We start from the raw sequence: 18,356 nt of genomic DNA on the forward strand, positions 1-18,356 counted from the left end.
ATTTCCCTTGTGTAACGTTACCCAGAGACATCAAGCTGTCAGGAGTCTGATGAAGAGCAGACAATGTGGAAAGTGAAGCACCAGAGATTTTGAAGACCTTAGATGTGACCAAGGTTTTTTTTCCCCCGCCCTTTCCTTCCCCACTGCTGTCCAAAATACAAAACATGCTTTCTAATGAGAAATCAATAGGAAGTACAGGCCCAGTTTGTGAAGTCTGCGTTGGGTGTAAAATCTGACAAGAGACGCTGTTGATAGGAAAGCAGCCGAGATGCTCCCCCCGGCTAATAGCTGCTATGGAAACAAAGCTGCTTTGTCAAGACGTGACAGTGGGTATCTCCTCGTTACAAACGTCTTTGGATGATCCCGCGATCTGGTGTTCGCTCTGACACGAGCTGCACAAAGTGCAAGCGTTAAGTACGGTGCTGCTTGCTAAGCGTACTGCAGGTTGTGGGGAAGAGGTTGCTTACTGCCTCGAAGTCCACGTTTCCATGCAAAGGAAGCCCGCTGGGAGAAGAGGTTGCCCTCCTTGTCTTCAAGCGGGCTGCAGACGTGGCCCAACGTGGACTGAGCTTGGGCCATGGCTTGCTGCAGGCATAGTGCTGAGAACTCTCCTCCTTGTGCTCTTGCATCTGTCCTTTGGGATCTACCTCTGACCTGCAGCATTCACTTGATGTGCTCACTTCTCCTCCCATTTGTCCAGTCTTTCTACACCGTTAAGGTCCATGTGTGTTCTAGCATAATAGCTAAACCAGTTATATGAAGCTAGTTGTAAGACGTCTACCCTAATGCAAATAACAGACACTTTTGGAGCAGGTGAGGTCTTAGCAGGTTGCAGAGGTAAGAAAATGTGCAGATGGGACAGTTATGGTAGAACAACGCGATTGCATACTTAGGTCACTGGGTTTATATGTACTCTGCTGTGCGTGGCATGGCTGAGGGGGCGAGAAAGCAAGGTTTGGCCCTTCTAATCTCATGGCACAATGGGTGCAGGATGGCACTGTGGCCCGCCCTCAGATCTGAAATACTTAGCACCACCCGCTCTAAACCCTGCAGGGGTGACTCAGTCTGTCATCTGTCTCCAAAGCAGATAAACTGCATTCCAGGCTGTACACCGAGCATGCGTGCTTTCAGGTTGGACCTCCTTCAATAACCAAGGGCCGATCTAGTCCAAGTGGATGAAGACTGCCTGCCAAATTTCATTGCAGCATGGGTTTACCCTGCTGTCCTTACAGCCTGCTATCAGCTTGGCAACTGCCCTGCATCCTGGACCTGGCTGCATTTCAATGGCAAAAGGATTTCTGACTCTGCCACTATACAGCAGTCTGGGCTGAATGGCGTGATACAAATGTAAGGTTATGATTGGGCATTTAATTTATATGGGAATAATGAAGAAGATTTAAATATGCATCTCTCCTAACAAGTTTTACTTAAGAGCAAAAGGAAAACAATTTATCAATGTCTTGCTATGACTGTCTCCCTTCCAAACCCTGCTAGCTCAAATCGATGCTGAATTATGCATTACAGGGATGGGAATGCATCACCATTGACAGTAGTGTTGCTGCACAAAGCCCTGTGGCTCCAAGGAAAGCCATTTCATTTGAGTGTTTTAGGGGGATTCAGGCTTTCAGTGCATTTCCTTCCAGCCAAATCTATGACCCCCAACCAACAAAATCTGTTTTGTAATATGTCTCAGTTGCAGTACTGTGAATGGGGCCTGTGGGATACATGGCTGTTGTAGTTCCTAGTGTTACTACTACTGTAAGACCAATCACATTGATCTAACTATGCATTTAGTGCCAGTAACTTGAAGACATGCAGTGCCCCTTTGCTTTGAGTTGCAAAAACCAGGCCCCTTTGCCTGGCGGTTGTTCCCATCTGGCTAAATCCAGGCTTGACTACAGCATTGGAGCTCTAGTAATTACTTGCCTTGTGTATCATAATAAGCAGAGGAAAAAAGCTGTAGGACTTGATTCTTGTTTTTCAGCTTACTGCTCTGCTTTGGTTGCACACCGAAGATCATGAAAGCTTTCACTGTAAAAACCTTCCCAATGAGGGGAGAAAAACAGCCTGGCTGCCAGATTTTTTTTCCACTAGACTGATCTTAAGACCAGAGGGAGGTTGAATTCTGTTGTTCTCTTTTCGGTGTACAGATTACCTGTCTTGTTGTGCGACAATATGCCCATCATAAAATCCCTACAATAACCAACGATTAATTGATTTACTACAGATTCCAGGGTTTTGTTAGAAAAGAAAAACACTTGATCCGCTGCAGTAAGATCCAGAAAGAGGCTAGAGGTCAGAGGCCAGGAAACCATTATTGGTTTTTAAATAAGCTTTGGGCAAGTCGTTGTATTGAATATTCTTCCCCCCTCTCTCTATCGTTGTAACAACTGCTTAGACTAATTCTGTTTCATTGTGGGAAGCTTTTTTTTCTCTGTACAAGGGAGGGAACAAGCTTTAAACCCAACTTTACCAATACCACGAGGTTGGCTCAGACCTCTGAAAGTTAAACGTTGAGAAGATTAAAAGAGCAAACAGGAAACAAATGCCTGAGCAGAGATAAAATGGAGAGTCACTTCAAGACTGCCCTACCTCTACAAACAGTTGGGAACAAAGTCTTGTCTAAACAAGAGACGTTGCAGAGCCCTGTTTTCATTAGACGTTGCCTTCTCTTCGCAGCGCTCCGTTTGTCTATTAAAATCCAGTGAATCCTCGTGTGGCATGAACTGGTAAAGACGGACAAGTGGCAGTAATACACTATAATGAGCATAATATATGAGCATTTTGCTAATGATAAACTAGAAGGCAGAAGAAACTTGGGAATTTAAGCCTTTTGCAGAACCCGGGGCCAGCTCCGTCTGACTTCTGCCTGTCCCACCTAAGTTGAGAGGAATCTAAAGGAGCTTCAATTGGGAACAGAGCGCCATTTTGCTGTTGTGGCTACCTACCACAAGCACACTTCACACATCTGTCGGATGAATGGGTACAAGACTCTTATTTAATGCTCAGACATAGCATATGTACAATCAAAACAAGACAGACAAATCCCGGTACCTGGTTTAGCCAATGCTAGAGGTAGTAAGGTTAGGATACATTATATACAGTAAAAGATCACCTTCAGTGCATCTGTACAGAGCATAACAGGATATAGACAATAACACTATTGTTGACACCTTGACACGAGATCAGTCTTTGAGTTAGTCTTGATTGAAATATAGGGAATCAACTCCAGCTATACGGAAGTGAACTAGGCGTGTATTACGAACTCCATCTTTTCATCCTACCTGCGGATCAGCAACTTGCCAAGTCCTGCTGAGGATGGTATTTATGCTAAGTCACATAACATTTATTTTTAAAGTAATCGCATGCTGTGTCTATGCTTGGCCTGCAGAGCATAAGTAGAAAACCATGTGCGTGTGCACACACAATAGGCACTTTACAATTCTTCACATTAAATAGAATCTCTGCTGTCATCTAAGTTTCTTCAAGAAAGCAACTTCTTAATACACATTTATTCTCAAGATCTTCCTTTCTTAGGAAGAAAAACATTGAAAAAGGTAAGCAAAACAAAGCAGTTCCTAGGTAGCAACAAGCAGGAGAGTGCGTGTAAAGCAAATTCTGTGTGGACCCAGCTTGGCTGCCTCCTTCCTGAGGTGCTCGATGCCACCCACTACTTAAGGATCACCTACATTCCCATGGTAGACAAGCCAAATCAAAATTTTATTGACTGCAGCTGTAAGCGTGTCAAGCAGAGTACTTAAGTATTGCTTGCTGCCAGTCTTTTAGTAGATGACTGAAGACATGTACAATGGTAATTGCTGATCCTGGTGCCTGGATGCTAACCCTTTTCCACACTTCCAGTGCTTGTTACAGCAATGGGGAGACTTCTACAGGGCAGGTAAGCAGTTCAGGCACTGCGTTTCTAAGGATAGTTCTGCTAGCGACATGGTGAACATGTTCCACTTCCATTTCAATGTCGGGAAAAAATGGACCAGTTCCTGGGATGCTCCCAGTTTTGAGAGCAACTGACTGGCCTCTTTTGGCAGCTTAGGTTTTAGCGGAGCCAAGTCCATCGCTACACTTGAGCACCACATCATATGATAGACTTGCATGCAGAACCATCATCTCAACATGCCTCTCCCAAGTGGTGAAGCAACCTCCTTTAAAGGAGGAGCAAAACAACCAGCTGTTCAGCTTCAGCACAGGCCTTCAAGCTCCCTCATTCAGCAGCATTGATGGTGGCCTTAGGAAACTGCAGATGCACCCTTCCTAGTTACAGATGGAGCAGGAGGTAGAAGGGGACATTGAACTGGTCTCTACAAAGAAAACTCTGCAGACTGTGCTTAATCTCACAGCTCATCCAGACTAAGTATGCTTTGATCCATTATAGTTTTTAAAATGCCTTTACTGAGACCAAAGAGCTGATATTTAGGAAGGGGAACAAAAGAGGCAAGAGTGGCATTTGTGGAAGCCTTAACCACTGTTTTCCTTACCTGCAGCTATTAACATAAGTACAAAATAGATCCAAAATCAGAAATAGCAGCCATCTGCCTGCTGTCTTCCAGATATGTCCATGCTAATGTGGCCAAAGAAGCATCTTTAATTGGAACACTAAATCCTAATCAAAACCAAGAAAGTCTTAAGGTAGCTTAAAATGAACCGTGAGACAGCTTCTACCTTAGTACCGTATTCCTATTAAGTGCATTGCTCGAGTCTTCGCTAAGACGGGAGGAGGAGACCTGCAATACAAGTTAACAGGGGAATTTTGCTGTGGTGCATGCTGCTGATAACATTTATCTGATATACTCCTCCTCGGAGATGCCCGGCATGTCTTCATCTGTAGCTTCCTCCAAGTCTGGCAGGTTGCCCCAAAGCAGTAAGTTCACACCTGGGGAAAAAAAGGATTGTAAATAACTTATTTGAATTCTGACCTAGTTTTGGGTTGGAACAACCGCTGAATACACTGCTACCGAACAGATGGGACCCAGTGTTTGTAAAACCTATTAAATTAAACAATTTTCCACTTGCTTTTTTTTTCTGCAACTCATCTCTGAAATATCCCTTTGAACTGCATTTTGTAGCAACAAGTTCCTGCATGAATCATGTAGTTATTGGTAATCCTCTCATGCCTGGGTTATTTTTAATTGCATTGATTTGACACAGGTGACATTGAAGAGATTTAAACAATATTTTTCTCTTGTATAGGCCTGTTGAAAAGGTGAGCACTTTGGGGAGGACTCAAGGCAGCCTTTCTTGAATGCGTAGCATGCAAGCTGTAAGTAGCTGGGTAAGGGGAGGGTAGGGTTGTTGAATCCTAAGAGAAGCTGCGGTCACAACCAATACGAAGCTTATAGGGATGAAAAGAAGTTACATAGGGTCACAGTGACAACGTGGCTCATCTCAGAATGACTGCTCACTGGAGGGCTGCCTAATAGCACAGTGGAGCAACACACACACCAATATAAATAGCAGCCTGTGGCTGTGCTGTTTACACCACTTTGTGTTTGTGCAGGTCATAGTGGAGTGATGCCTTTGAAAATTGTCTCTAGTCAGCAAAGGGGTAGGAGCAAAGTCTCCTATCAAAACAAATCTCATGGTTGTGGGGGAGGAGGCGAGGGAAGATCCGCATAAAGTGACAAAATATGAGAGGCCAAGAGTTTAGCTTTAAATATCTAAAGCTGTGCGAGTTTTCTAGTACAGCATTCCTTCTCCAAGTGTGTTAGAAAGCCAGTTCACTACAGTGTCTTCATGCCTTAATTGCACATACTACAGCCCCGGTCACACTTTCCTTTAAAAGGTGACATGAGTCCCAACAACGGCACCTCTTGCCATGCTGCATGTGCACGGAAGGAGGCTTGATTTGGGATTGAGGATCAGACTCCAATTGTGCCCTTTGTCCTTGCCAGTGCAGGGGGACCCTGGGATCGTGACCTCAGGCTCCCCCTCCGCCAGCAAGTTGAAAGCTGGGTGCCTGCAGGTCCAGGGCACGGGCTAGCAATGGACTGATCGTCAGTCCCAGCCCTGCCACACGTTCAATTTAAGGCACCAAACAAACAACCCACAAACATGTTCTGCATTTTTATAGCTGGTTTGCCATTTTATGATGCCTTAAATTGGGTACACATGTAGTACTGTTGCTATTTATGCCATGATTAACATGTTAATGACATAATTATGATCAATATGCTAATTAACACTAATTATAGCATAAATGTAGGGGGTCGAGGAGGCCTAATAAACACTTCTATAAAAAAATAAGTTGCTAGTTACAATTTCTAAGAATGCAAACTGGAATTCCCAGAATCCAAAGTATTCCTTACCAGAGGAGTCTAGTCGGTTGATGCCAAAAACCGCATGGCTGTGAAACATCCAGAAATGCCCATTATTACAGGACAGCAGACAAGGCTTGCATGGGGCAATCACATGGTAACCTACAACATTACCGCTAGAACAGACAACAAACACCGTCACTGTAGTGCAAGTTCATGGCTGAAAGATGGTTTGAACAGAAGAGTCAACTAAAGGTTTAATATTAAACACGAGCAATAGTTTTGCTAGGCAAACCAAGGTACGTTTTTAGATAAGGAACTGTATTTATTTTAATGACAGAAAACTAGCGACACCAATACAATCCATAGTGATATACAAGTCACTCCAGTTGCCATTTTATTTTTTTCTTAGACCTAAATTGCACAGTAGAATTTCCTGAGACAAGTTCTTCTATCTGGTGGCATAGAGTAGCCCTATAAAAACACTATTTAAGATCTATATGGTTTTAGAAGTTAGGTTGATGGATCTGAGTCTCATTCTACTCCTATTAAACTTACAGGGAATGCTGTAATGGATTTCAGTGGAAGCAGGGTTGGAAACATGGTGATCGACCACAACTGGCTCTCCACACTCCCAGCCGCACACCCTATCGGTATGTGCACTTTGTGTTCTTCAGCATCTGGACAAACCAGATTTCCTTGCTTCAAGTTTCTAAAACAAAATCCCACACCTCTTTGTTTTTAATTCCAGAAGCCTTCCCTTACTTGAATTTGAGCCAGCATAAAGCTGATGATGACTTTTCTTAAATAGCATTAGTATTTGTCTTTAAAAAGAAAGATGTTGGCACCTTTAACTACCAGGCATTAATGAAGTATATGTAAAAAGCTTTAAGACTTTTGAGCATGGCATCTTCCATCTGCTTGTGAAGACTCAGTCCACCACCGGGACATTATTATTTAGGTTTAAACAAACTGGAATAGGTTCATAGGAATGTAGGGCTGGGGGGAGCTCACAAGGTAACCTATTCAAGCCCCCTGCTCAAGGCAGGATTGTCCCTGACTAAACCATCTCCATCCAGTGTGTACCCAACCTGCTCTTGAAAGTGTCCAAGGATGGAGATTCCACGGTGTAAAAGCATTTCATGGGGGGAAATGTTCTCACGACTGTATGCTGAAACACTATTTAAAAGTTAAGGATTCATTATGTCAAAGGTTTATGCTAGGACAGGCTGACAGTCACCCCCAAGTTTACCGGGCTAGGCTTCCACGGAGCAGTGCTTAGTTCATGGCCCTACTGTTTCTGTGTTAGTGGCTGGTCGGTACGGAGATTTTTACGGGATGTGCAACAGCACATGCACCCCTTACTAGGTGCTCATACAGTTACAAGAGTCGCATTAAAATGACACAACTTACCATTTTAAACATGCAATGTTCTTCAGCTTGCATTTGCAGATTTCAGTGAAATAGCAGCTTCCAATGAAGTCAACAGAACTGCAGGAAGGAATATTACCATAGGAATGGCTTAATGTTATTTGTGTCAGCTTCACACTTCCCCACCCCTCCTCTAATCTAAAAGTCCACAAGCCAGGGTTTTAATGAAGTTCTAGTGCTTCCATTTCAATTTACAGATACCTAATTAAACAGCCAATTCACAGATTCCTAAATAGTCCACCAATAACTCCTGCACTGCGAGCTTCTCCTAGTAGCACACAGTTCAGCATGAGAAGCTCTTTCAGCAGATTTATTCACTTGCAAAAAAATAAATAAACAAACAAAAAAATAAATTTAAAAAAAAAAAATCAACCAAGTATAATTAAGATATTTTTCAATTTGGAAGGAGTGTGTCCACATACATTAAATATAGAGTAGCTGATCCACTCCCAATTCCCACCTTTACTTAATTCACATCACTTTTTCCCCCCTGCAAGCATCTCCACTTGGACAAATCTCAGATTAGTCCTTGGCTCTATAACACAAATACAACGGACTTTTTTGATGTATATCTCCTTTTGCTGACTACTACTTCTTTGCTTGAAGTTGTTCTATATGAGATGGATCTAGACCTGTTTCTGAAGTATGTCCCACTTCACCAAATGCGACGTGCAGCCAGATCCTTTGTTACAAGGGTAATTGCTACGGCACAGACCAAGGGAGTCCTCCGCAGAATTTTTCGCCGTTTTGAACCTTAAAAGATCAATGGGATCTGATTTCCCTAGTTGTGCATGTTATTCTCCCCAGCAAAACCAGATGCAGATTGCTTAATAGTAAACTTTAAACAAACAAAAAAATAAAAATAAAACTCTACTTTTGACCAGAAGTCTGACCACCTCAAAGTTTAGTGTGATCTACTGGGAAGTGTCCGTCAGTCTCTTTAAAACCCAAATCATCTGGTTTTTTGTTAGTGTTATTTCATCTGTTGCAGCTATTTCAGCCTTGCCTCCAGGAAACCAGTGTGTTGGCATAGGGGCCTCGGGATTTCCAAGACTCTAGTCATTAAGGATTTCTCTTTCTGCCTCTAAAGCTGCTGATTTTATAGAAGGTGTGAGCACCTCCTCCTGGAAACCAGGGCTCTGCTGCTCCAGCTGTAATGCGGCAGCATAGGTGGAAGAAACTTGGTTCTTTCTGAGGGGCAGTTTGCAGTGTAGACAGGACTACCATCAAGACTTAGTATTTTTATAGTCTTGTTTATTTTCCTTTACACATTAGATAATATGACCAAAGTGAAGGTTCATTTCAATGAGGCAGGCAGATTTAATGCCTATTGAGTTTCTTCATAGAAGAGGTATTGAGAGCAGAACAGTAATACAAGATACGATTCTTTTGTTGGTTTTCAATCAAAGTCCTGTTAAGCAAGACTTTTCCTCTCCCTGTGAACAGGCTCCATCAACAGAAGTTTATTTTTAGTAGTTTGTTTTTTGTTTCAATTCAAAATAAAAATACCGGTCATTTTGCAGCAAATGGATCTTTATTATTTTACAGTTTGTCTTTGGTCTTGCTTGCACCAGATGATTTGTCCTGGTTTTTCCACAGTTAGTTATTGATGAAGCTCCACTAGTCTGAGCACTTGCAGAGTGGATCCAGGGAGTCACCAGCCTTTCAATTAGTGTCGCCTGGACCCTGTTCTGAGCTAAAACGTTATAATGGTTTCCACTAAGACTTCCACTTTTAGAGCAGTATCAGTGGTAGGAAGTGCAGACTTTGTGAAAGAGGGACAGCTTTCCTCCACCTCCAACTACCTACTATTTATGGGTTTGATTCAAAACGGTTTGTGAGCATCAGACCTTTACTGACCTGGAAATCTATCTGCACGCTTTCTCCTATGCAAAGGAAGTCTGAACTTCTGTTCTGCATGTGTGCACGTTTCCTTTTCTGTTCTACTCTCACAGTTTAGTCTCCGCTTGCACTAAACCACTCAGCCCTGACAAATCTTTCCCCAACCCCAAGCTGCTCTGCAAGTGAAAAGTTGCAGCATAAGAAAAGCAAGTTCCAGTAAATCCTATTCTAAGTCACTTGAACCCATCTATTTTAACTTCAAGCTGCAGTGTTTGGCTGACTGAGTTTCATAATCTCGTGGTTGCAGTTAGCATTCTCCTCTTGCACAATAAATTGTGGTTTATGCTACTTGTAACCATGTAAATCATTGTCACTCTTATTTTTTTTCCATCTAATCTATGAAGACAGTTCAGAAGCATTTTACTAGTATAGAAACATCGTTGTAGTAGCAGCAAAGTGCAAATACTACTAGCAAAGCTGTGTCTTCATTGGTGTATCTTATTGTACCATCATTGTACAGAAGGTGCAAATCCACACTGCCCTCTGCATATTGCTTTACTTTCTCTCCCTTTCCCAGGTCAACCCTATGAAGATGTTTCACAGGGTGCGCAATTACTTTGCAGAACTCATTGCCACAAGTTTGTAACTTAGGTCCAACCCCCTTTGGAAGTGGGTTTTCTCCCAGGACCGATTCAGCAGTAGACGGTGAGTGTGGTAGATAGGAATGCAGGCTCCAAATCAGCCCTTCCTAAAACCCCAAAGGTTGGAAGCTGCAGAAAGTTCTGGACACGCTGTGTTCAAGCTCCTTCCCTCCCAGCACCTGCTTTCTGGCACTGTGTCAATCAGGATATGGGGTGTGATGGACCTACCGTGTGACCCAGTAAATGGCTACTTCTGTATTCACCCTCAAAGATCCCCGAAACAAATAAAAACCCAGCTTCGTTGCCATAAGCAGTGTCCACACTATGGGCTTCTGTCAGTACAACCTAATCTATCGGGTATTGTACCTCTTTGTACTCCCAGCTGGCAAAGCTGTACCAACAGAAGAGGGTAGCATAAGCTTGGGGACTGTCAATTGAGTTTGCAGAAAAACAGCTCTATAGTTGGAGAACATACTTAAAATGAAACTATCCTTACATTTAGTTCTCCTTTTAACCCACATGTCTCAATTAACATACTGTTTTGAAATCTTCATGTTCTTAATATTTAAATGTGGTTACTTCCAAGTTCAGTGTACAGAAGGTGCAAATCCACATTGCCACATTGTGCAAATCCACATCCACACTGTGCATATCACTTTAGTTTCCCTCCATTTCCCAGAGCAAGCGTATTTGATTTATAAGTAAGATTATTATCCTGATTGATGCCGAGCTCTGAACACCAAGCTGGGTGCTTTCCGCTTCTCGCACAATACGTTCGATGATGCTCATGCACCAGGCCCAATACAACTCACTTTGCTGTCTTTGCTCCACATCGCTTCCCCGAGCATTAAACGTAGAAACCAGCTTGTGGGTGTGAAGTAGAACAGATTGGGACTGAAACAAGGGGAGTTACGTGCCTTGGATCAAGTGCTGCCTTTCTTCCAAATAGCTTTCAGATCATCGTGATGCTGTACACAGGGAAAACTGTTACAGCTCTATTTTAGCAGGTGGCACTTGAGGTGCTAGAGAGGGTCCCATCCACGCCCTTTTTACTGATCTCTAGGAGATCATTTCTCAACCTGTGGTACGTGTACCCCTGGGGGTACACGAGACACAGGCAGGCGGTACATGGGCACCCCAACACACTCTCTCACCCTCAAAATATGGCAAAAAATTTGGTGCAATTAAAAAAATTAAATTCCCCGGTAATAATTTAGTGTTCAACCCTCCTAGCTTGGGCCCAGGTACACACTTGAGTTGTGCACTCCTGGTGTAAAAGGTGACAACCCTACCCACACCAGGTCAGACATCTGTCCTATCACGGCCTTATACACAGAGCCTTTCTCCCAACATACGGCACACATAAATATAACCCCCCGCTGGAAAACTGAATGTTGGGGGAGTTATTAAAGTTTTCAGGAGTTACTTGCTACTTAAAAGGTTGAGAAACACTGCTGTTTTCACTCTCTTTAGATTCCAATCCCACCTTCCCTGCCAAAAAGAGCCACTTCTTCATTTTCCCTGCTTTTTTGGGGGTAGTATGGAGGAAGGGCTCCCCTGCTAGGGGGGGCATGCCCCCAAATCATTTTTTTTCTCCATCTGTGCCCCCCCCACACCCCCACCTGCTGGGTAGGGGGGTGGGGGCAGCACATGGTGGGTCTGGGGGGGCTTTTAAATGCCCGAGGCGCTGTCCTGCGCGGGCGGGGGGGGGGTCCAGGGCACTCACCCTGCGGGCGGGATGTCGGTGGAGAAGAGCTGCACGTCGGCGTCGGCCAGCAGCACGGCGCGCATGCCGCGCGAGCTGAGCACGTGGCGGCAGAAGCGGCAGCGCAGCACGGACACGCAGCGCTCGCGGAAGCTGCCGGACATGGCGCCGCCGAACGCCCCGCACAGCTGTGCGTTCGAAATGCCCAGCCCGCGCCCCATTGGGCCAGGCGGGCCCCGCCCCCGCGCCGCCATTGGATCCGCGCGCTGGGCCCCGCCCCCCACCGCCCAGCCGGGTCTCACCACTGCCCCGCCCCAACGGACCGGCCCTGAGGGTCAGGCGGCGCTGCCATTGGCGGGGAGGCGTGCCGCTCCACACCGGGCCCCGGCGCGGATTGGTGCGTGCCGAGGGGGCGGTGCCCGCCGGGCAGTGCTGCGGAGCGGCCAGGCGGCGGGAGCAGCTGCCCCACGGTCCCGGCGGCGGGAGGCGGGAGGCGGCAGCGCGCTCCGCAGGTACCCCCCCTCCCCCCGCGGGTCTGAGGAGATTGTAGATATGGGGGGTCCAGTGGGGGAGGGGGCGGTGATATCTGACTGGATATTGGGGGGCTGTGCAAGGAAATTAACAGGAGGAGATGGGGGGGTCCATGCAGATCACGGGGCAGGGAAATTGGGGGGGGGGTCTGAGGAGATCCTTCTGCTTGGGGGTTGCCCCCCCCCAGCCAGGGGCACCCCACTGCGCAGGTCGAGTGCAGCCCCCCCCCCCCCCCAATTGCCCATTTGGAAAAAAGAGTGGTTTATTTTGTTTTGCATCAGCTGCCCCCCCTCCCCCCCAACAGTGATGTCAGCGCTTTACCTGGCTCACCTGGCCCCGTCCTGGTGGCGCAGCGCGTGGACCCCCTCCACTGGGCGGGCGGGCGGGCGGGCAGGGGGTCCTTCGGTGGCGTGAGGCAGCGAGAAGTTAAATTTTTAATGCATTTTTTTCCTTGCCTGGCAGGCCGGGGAGCCGAAGGGATCCGCGTCGGAGCCTGCACCTCTGCTCCCGTCTGGGGTTCAGTTTGCATCATTTCTGAACCGATTCAAAAAAGCCACCCCCCCCCCCCAAAAAAAAAGAAAAAAAAGGAGCAGCCCGAGCCCACACACAACATGTTGTGCGGAAGGACTTCCACTCCCTGGCTGCGCCCTTCATGCTAGCGATCAGGAAAAGCCTTTGGGGGCTGCAGGATCTCTGTCGTCGCCGTCGGCTGCTGCTGCTCCGGGGTTTGGTGCAGGGAAACAAAACTGCTGCCTCCTCCATCCGCCGAGCTCATCACAGCTGCGTGTTTGTGCTGCCACGCTCCCTCCCAGACAGACCTCGCTCCATGGACTGATAGTCTCTCCTCCTCTCTCTTTTTTTCCCCCCCCTGTGAAGAAGGACAGGAAGAAAACCAGGGCATTGCTTTGGGAGGAACCGCACTGCATTTATTCATTGTGTTCTGGTGGATCTGTCCTGAGGTTAATCTTCTTTTTCGGGGGGGGGGGAAAGGAAAACATGACGTCGCCAGCTAAATTCAAAAAGGATAAGGAGATCATAGCTGAATATGACACTCAAGTGAAAGGTAAGGAAGGGGGTTTTTACCTCCATCGAGATTTATATTGTTAGTGCGGCGTTGACTTGCAAATGGAAGAGTTTGCACTACAGAGATGGGTGGGGAAGGAGGGAAGCGTTTGCAGCCTGCCTGGAATTTGCAGCCTTTTTTCATGATATAATGTCGTAAGCAATTTGCAGTGTTTTTTGTGTTTTTTTTCCACACACCCCCCCTGCCGTGTCAGTGCTGTTTCATGCATCTTAGCGAGAGGAAATTTTCCCTGCATATGATCAATTGTTGAATTTTAGGGAGATGTATGTATTTTGGTCTGCAAACAGTGCTTTTTAATTTCCACTCCCTGAGGAATGTTTGCAACCCCGTGTAGCACCTAAAGAGCATCTTTCATTTGCCACTATTGTTGACCCTTAGAGGGTCTCTTCATACCTGTCTGTGCCAAATAGCGCTATTATTCGGTCTCTCATACTCAATAGGACCATGCTCGCTGTAGGTTGCCTGCGCTCCTGGCTGAGACGCCGTATGGTTGCAGGACATGTATGTAACGCATGTGAATAGCATTGCAGTCCTCTTAAGGCATATCTGGAATGACAGTAACTTGATATACATATTCCACATAAGTATATGCTGGCTTGATGCCAGGATCCTGCATGCCTTGGGTGACAGAGGACAGTGAAATGTTGGCTGACCTCTCTTGTGTTTGCAAAGCTTTCAAGATAATGTCCGTGAAAAAATTCTTCCTTGTACATTACTTGGTAAATTGCTGCTGTTGGGAAATAACTAGATTTAGGAGGTTATTTAAGTGATTGAAACTTGCTTGGTATGCTCATAGTGCGCAGAAAAGGATGGCCTTGGGATAGAAGTGATTGATTTAAATCACCATTTTTAATCTGTGATTTAAATCAGTAAGTAGAAGCCCTAGATTAAAAGCAGCGATTTTTAAATCATGGTTTTCAGTCATGCTTTTTAATTATTTGCACTGGAAAATGGTTGGTCGCCACTGAATATCAACATACTTTTCCTAACATGTCATATTTCACACTAAATTTTGTACTTTGCTTTGCTAAGTAAGGAAGTTACAACATCTTTTACCATTTATTTAAGATCAGCATACGGTCGTGCACATTATTTTTACATGTTAGAAATGATGAATGGCGCGCTCTCTTTTTTAAATCTGCCAGATTTTGTTGAGCTAGTTTTGTCAGGTTACGTTTAGATGGAAACTGCTGTTAAAGTAAATGCAGAAAAGGGCATTATACATTTTTGTTTTTATTAAATGAAAGTGTCTTCAATGTGCTTGATATATGAACTTATTTTTCTAATCAGAGTCTGTTGTTGCATTTATAACTAGCACAGGGAGGGAGTGTTTCTTGACGTCATGTCTTCCAGGATTTCTGGAACTAGTAGAGCTCATCCTCTTTCATTAGCAGAGAGGTCGGAAAAGAAAAATGTGCATTCCTCTTTTTTCAGTGGCGTCTCCACTGGGCATGAACTGGATGTTGAACTGCGCCCATTGAATATTTTCTTCACTTCCATTTATTTGCTCTGCCAGCAGTACTTTACCACTTGGACTGGTACAGTTTTGAGGGGTTTACACAGCGACCAACATGAGCTCGTGGGCTGACGCTCGTTAAGATTTCAGCAGCAAACTTGTCCTTTTTGATTTAAGTAAAAGACTATAGTGAGTGTAGGCCTTGAGAGAGGACTTGGTGTGGGTTTGATTTGTCTTTGTTTGGTTGTTTGCTTTTACAAGTTTGTCAGATGTTGCCAGGCCCTTGAATGGAAGGCAACAACATTGCCTAGAGTTGTATATCTTTTGTCCTGCCACCTCTTGTTTTTATTTGCAGTAACACATGCTCATTTGACAAGCTGATTAGTCTTTTAGAGTACCCACAGTCCAAATGGGACACTGCTGGGAAAAGATGGCTTGAGTCCTTCCTGTGTTCAAGGACCTACCTGGAGTTGCCACTTGTCCAACCACAACTGAACAATGCTGGATAATGACATGTACAGCCTGGGAGAAGCTTTTTGCATCTGCTGAAGACTCCCTTGGTTCTCAGGGTACCTTGGGTCTCTAATTGCAGCTCTCTAATTGATGAGACCTAGTCAGTTCAGGGCTGCTTTAAAAGGCTCCGGCTTGAGAGCTCCTACTCCGTTCCAGCCATTGTGAAGTTGGGAGGAATTCAGTTACATTACTAATTAAAGTGGCGCTGAGAGGTGCTGTGAACCCGAGCTTTGTGCACTGACCTAATGTGCAGAGGATAGATAGCATGCAGATAAGTCAATTCTGAACAAATCTAATATGTACATTATGGCACTACACTGTGTCAGTGGCCGGCTGGCAGATGATTATCAAAATAAAATAAGCACAGGAATATTATTTCCCCCCATATCCCCTTTATTGAGGTGAAGGTTCCCTCCTCCAGCATACTGAAACAATGCACCCAGGGCTTTCTTAATTCAGAGCAGTTAACTGTTGCACCGCTAGTCTCTTAGGTCACCTACACATGTGATGGACCTCTGCTCCAGTGCATGCTAATGAGCACGCTCCAGCAGCTTCCACGTCACTTGTGTTCAGTATCCCTGCATTTCAAAATGGCAGCAGGGGTGCTTTAACTAAAACTTATTGAACAAGCTTTAGTTAAAGTGCCCCCGTGCATTTTGAAGCGCAGGGATGCTGAATTACAGGTACTTTTTAATTAGAGAGGCTCTCAGAGCTACTCTAATTAAAGCACCCTGATCCACCTCCACCCTGCAGCCTGTGGATAGACATACTTAAATAACTGTGCTCCAGGAAAAGAGGACAGTGATAAGCTCTGTTTTATTCTGAAGCATGTTAACTGCCCTGCAGTGTTGTTAGCTTCAGGTGTGAAATGTGTTGCATGAAGAGGGTTGGTCTGTATGCGAGTTGAAGCTCTCTACGAGGATGCCAGAAAGCAGCAGGAAGAGGTAGTACCCATGATCCAGGAGGTTGCACTGTTTTCTTCATCGATTATCATTTCAGTCGTATCCCATCATATCATTATTCTCCAGTATGGTGATACAGGGCACCAAACTGTTGGATGACTGAAGTCTAAAGTCTTGTCCATTTGTGGTTGTTAAAAATTCCAGGTGATGCTTTGATGTTAATTGTGGTGACCTGGGCAAACGCTAACCCTGGTGGATAATATTCTGTCTCTAAATTACTTCTGTAGTACTGTTTGATTGTAGATCACTTAGTTTTTCCTATTCTGTTTGTGCGTGGTTGCTGTAGGAATTCATCCCCGAGGTGGCTGCCTCAGCAGCAGCTAAAATGAATCTTGTTATATTGGGTGCCATCTAAATTATAAGGTATTATCCGTCTGTCTTGGCTATGAGAAAGTTTTGTGATTGCGTGTTCGCTGACATTCAAAAACTTGGGCATTTTTAGCTACATTCCATGCTCGGATGATACAAAGCAGCTGTGTTTTGAGACTTCACTTAAAAATAATTAATTCACAATGACTGTGCTCTTTCTTGAACCTAAGGATTGTTAATAAAATGCTTCAGCTTGTTTTGAAGCCTTCATTAACTGTCTGGGGTTGGCTAACGGGAGCCTACCTGGAGAAAGGCATTGGTTTGTGATTAGTAAGGTCATAATTACTCCGTGGTTCTCAGCCACTGCTCATGCTAGATCATCAAACTGTGACTGTGTCCAATCAAAGTCATCTTAATTAGTGGCACTTATTGTTCCCCCAAGAATTAATTGTGGCCATCTGAAGTATTTGTTCCTTTATTGCAACCATCATAAGCATGCCTCTTTTCTTTTTCTGTTGCAGCTGCAATTTGCCCTGTCCCTAAGCGTGAGCATGGCTGTGGTCACTTGGGAGTTTCGTTCCTCCAGCCTTGGGGCTTTAGTTGGGGAAACTCCAGGGACTAAGGGCATGCCATGTATGTGTGGGGAGTGCCGTTGCGATCACTCTTTGGGTACAATCATGTTCAAACCTGGGCAAATGGAAGTTTCCTGTGTCCAATTGGACTGAAGTGAATCAAGGTCTCGCCGCGCTGCCTGGAGAAAGTTGGAAAAAAGTCACAGACTTTAGTGGCTTAACTACCCGCAGTAGAAACTTTGAGATGGGTGCGTATGGAAGGCAGGAAGTGACGGTAAAACTAGCAGGGCTTCCTTGAATGGCTGTTTTCATGCACTTCGGTGCATCTTACGCTCCGAGGGGTTGCAGGACAAGCAAGTATCAAGGCAGATTCCTAGAAAGGCTGTGGTTAAGAATACTGTTGTCTTTGAGGAAAGTATTTAAAACACTGGGCTATATGTCAGACAGCGGGAATTCTCCCGAGAACAGGGTTTTGGAGGGGTGGGATACTGTGAGACTGGGAACTACCAAGCTGGAAAGTGAGATCCTTTGGCTTGGATAGCACAAGCTCATCCCTTTGCCTAGATTGTCTTTCCTGGCTCCTGTGCATGGGCTGTGCGATGGCAGAGAGGATTCATTGATACAGTGCGGCATGCATTGCACGGAGGAGTTGGCCTACTGCACATCTGGGTCTGATGCGAGACCACCATGTTCATCCTTGGCTTGAGTGTGTTTAAATCGGAGCGCCGATTGTGAGAAGGAAGGCCAATGCTTTTATCCTCTGATTCTTCTCTTTCTCATCCTGTCCCAGGAGAGCCTTATATTTAATCAGTTTGGGTAAAGCTGCAGTAAATAGCTCCATGGCTGTGGCTCCAGAGAACTAATGCTGCCATAGTGAGGGTTCAAAAGCCATTTTATTTCGTTCCTGAAAAAGCAGCATGTAATGAAGGTTTAAAAAAAAAAAATCTTTCCTCCCTCCTTGAAAAGAAAATTGCTCAACAGAGTTCAGTGTATATGGGAAGATGAAAAAAAAATAGATCAGATTAATCCTGAACAAGTGGA

At 45.1% G+C, this 18,356-nt stretch overlaps 2 protein-coding genes across 4 annotated transcripts in view; one reads left to right on the forward strand and one right to left on the reverse strand.

Annotated features, from left to right (window-relative positions):
* Nucleotides 1–2,971: 2,971 nt before the first annotated feature.
* Nucleotides 2,972–12,070, reverse strand: FAM72A (family with sequence similarity 72 member A). Its single transcript, XM_006267824.4, has 4 exons — nucleotides 11,910–12,070; nucleotides 7,683–7,760; nucleotides 6,321–6,445; nucleotides 2,972–4,888 (listed from the first exon to the last, which is right to left on the reverse strand). Exons 1-4 carry the CDS (start codon nucleotides 12,050–12,052, stop codon nucleotides 4,794–4,796), a joined length of 441 nt encoding a protein of 146 aa, XP_006267886.1. The 5' UTR covers nucleotides 12,053–12,070; the 3' UTR covers nucleotides 2,972–4,793.
* Nucleotides 12,071–12,312: 242 nt separating this feature from the next.
* Nucleotides 12,313–18,356, forward strand: part of SRGAP2 (SLIT-ROBO Rho GTPase activating protein 2) — a 163,687-nt gene continuing 157,643 nt past the window's right edge. For 2 of the 3 annotated variants that reach the window (XM_006267815.4, XM_019477241.2), the window contains exons 1-2: nucleotides 12,314–12,400; nucleotides 12,882–13,482. In XM_006267815.4, coding sequence (XP_006267877.2) covers nucleotides 13,416–13,482 — 67 coding nt within the window. In that variant the 5' untranslated portion in view covers nucleotides 12,314–12,400; nucleotides 12,882–13,415. Of the gene's footprint in view, nucleotides 12,401–12,881; nucleotides 13,483–18,356 lie in introns of all 3 variants that reach the window. The other variant, XM_014609120.3, reaches the window with a different exon arrangement.

The sequence above is a fragment of the Alligator mississippiensis genome, chromosome 14 (genome assembly GCF_030867095.1).
Source record: "Alligator mississippiensis isolate rAllMis1 chromosome 14, rAllMis1, whole genome shotgun sequence".
In the NCBI taxonomy this organism is placed as follows: domain Eukaryota; kingdom Metazoa; phylum Chordata; order Crocodylia; family Alligatoridae; genus Alligator; species Alligator mississippiensis.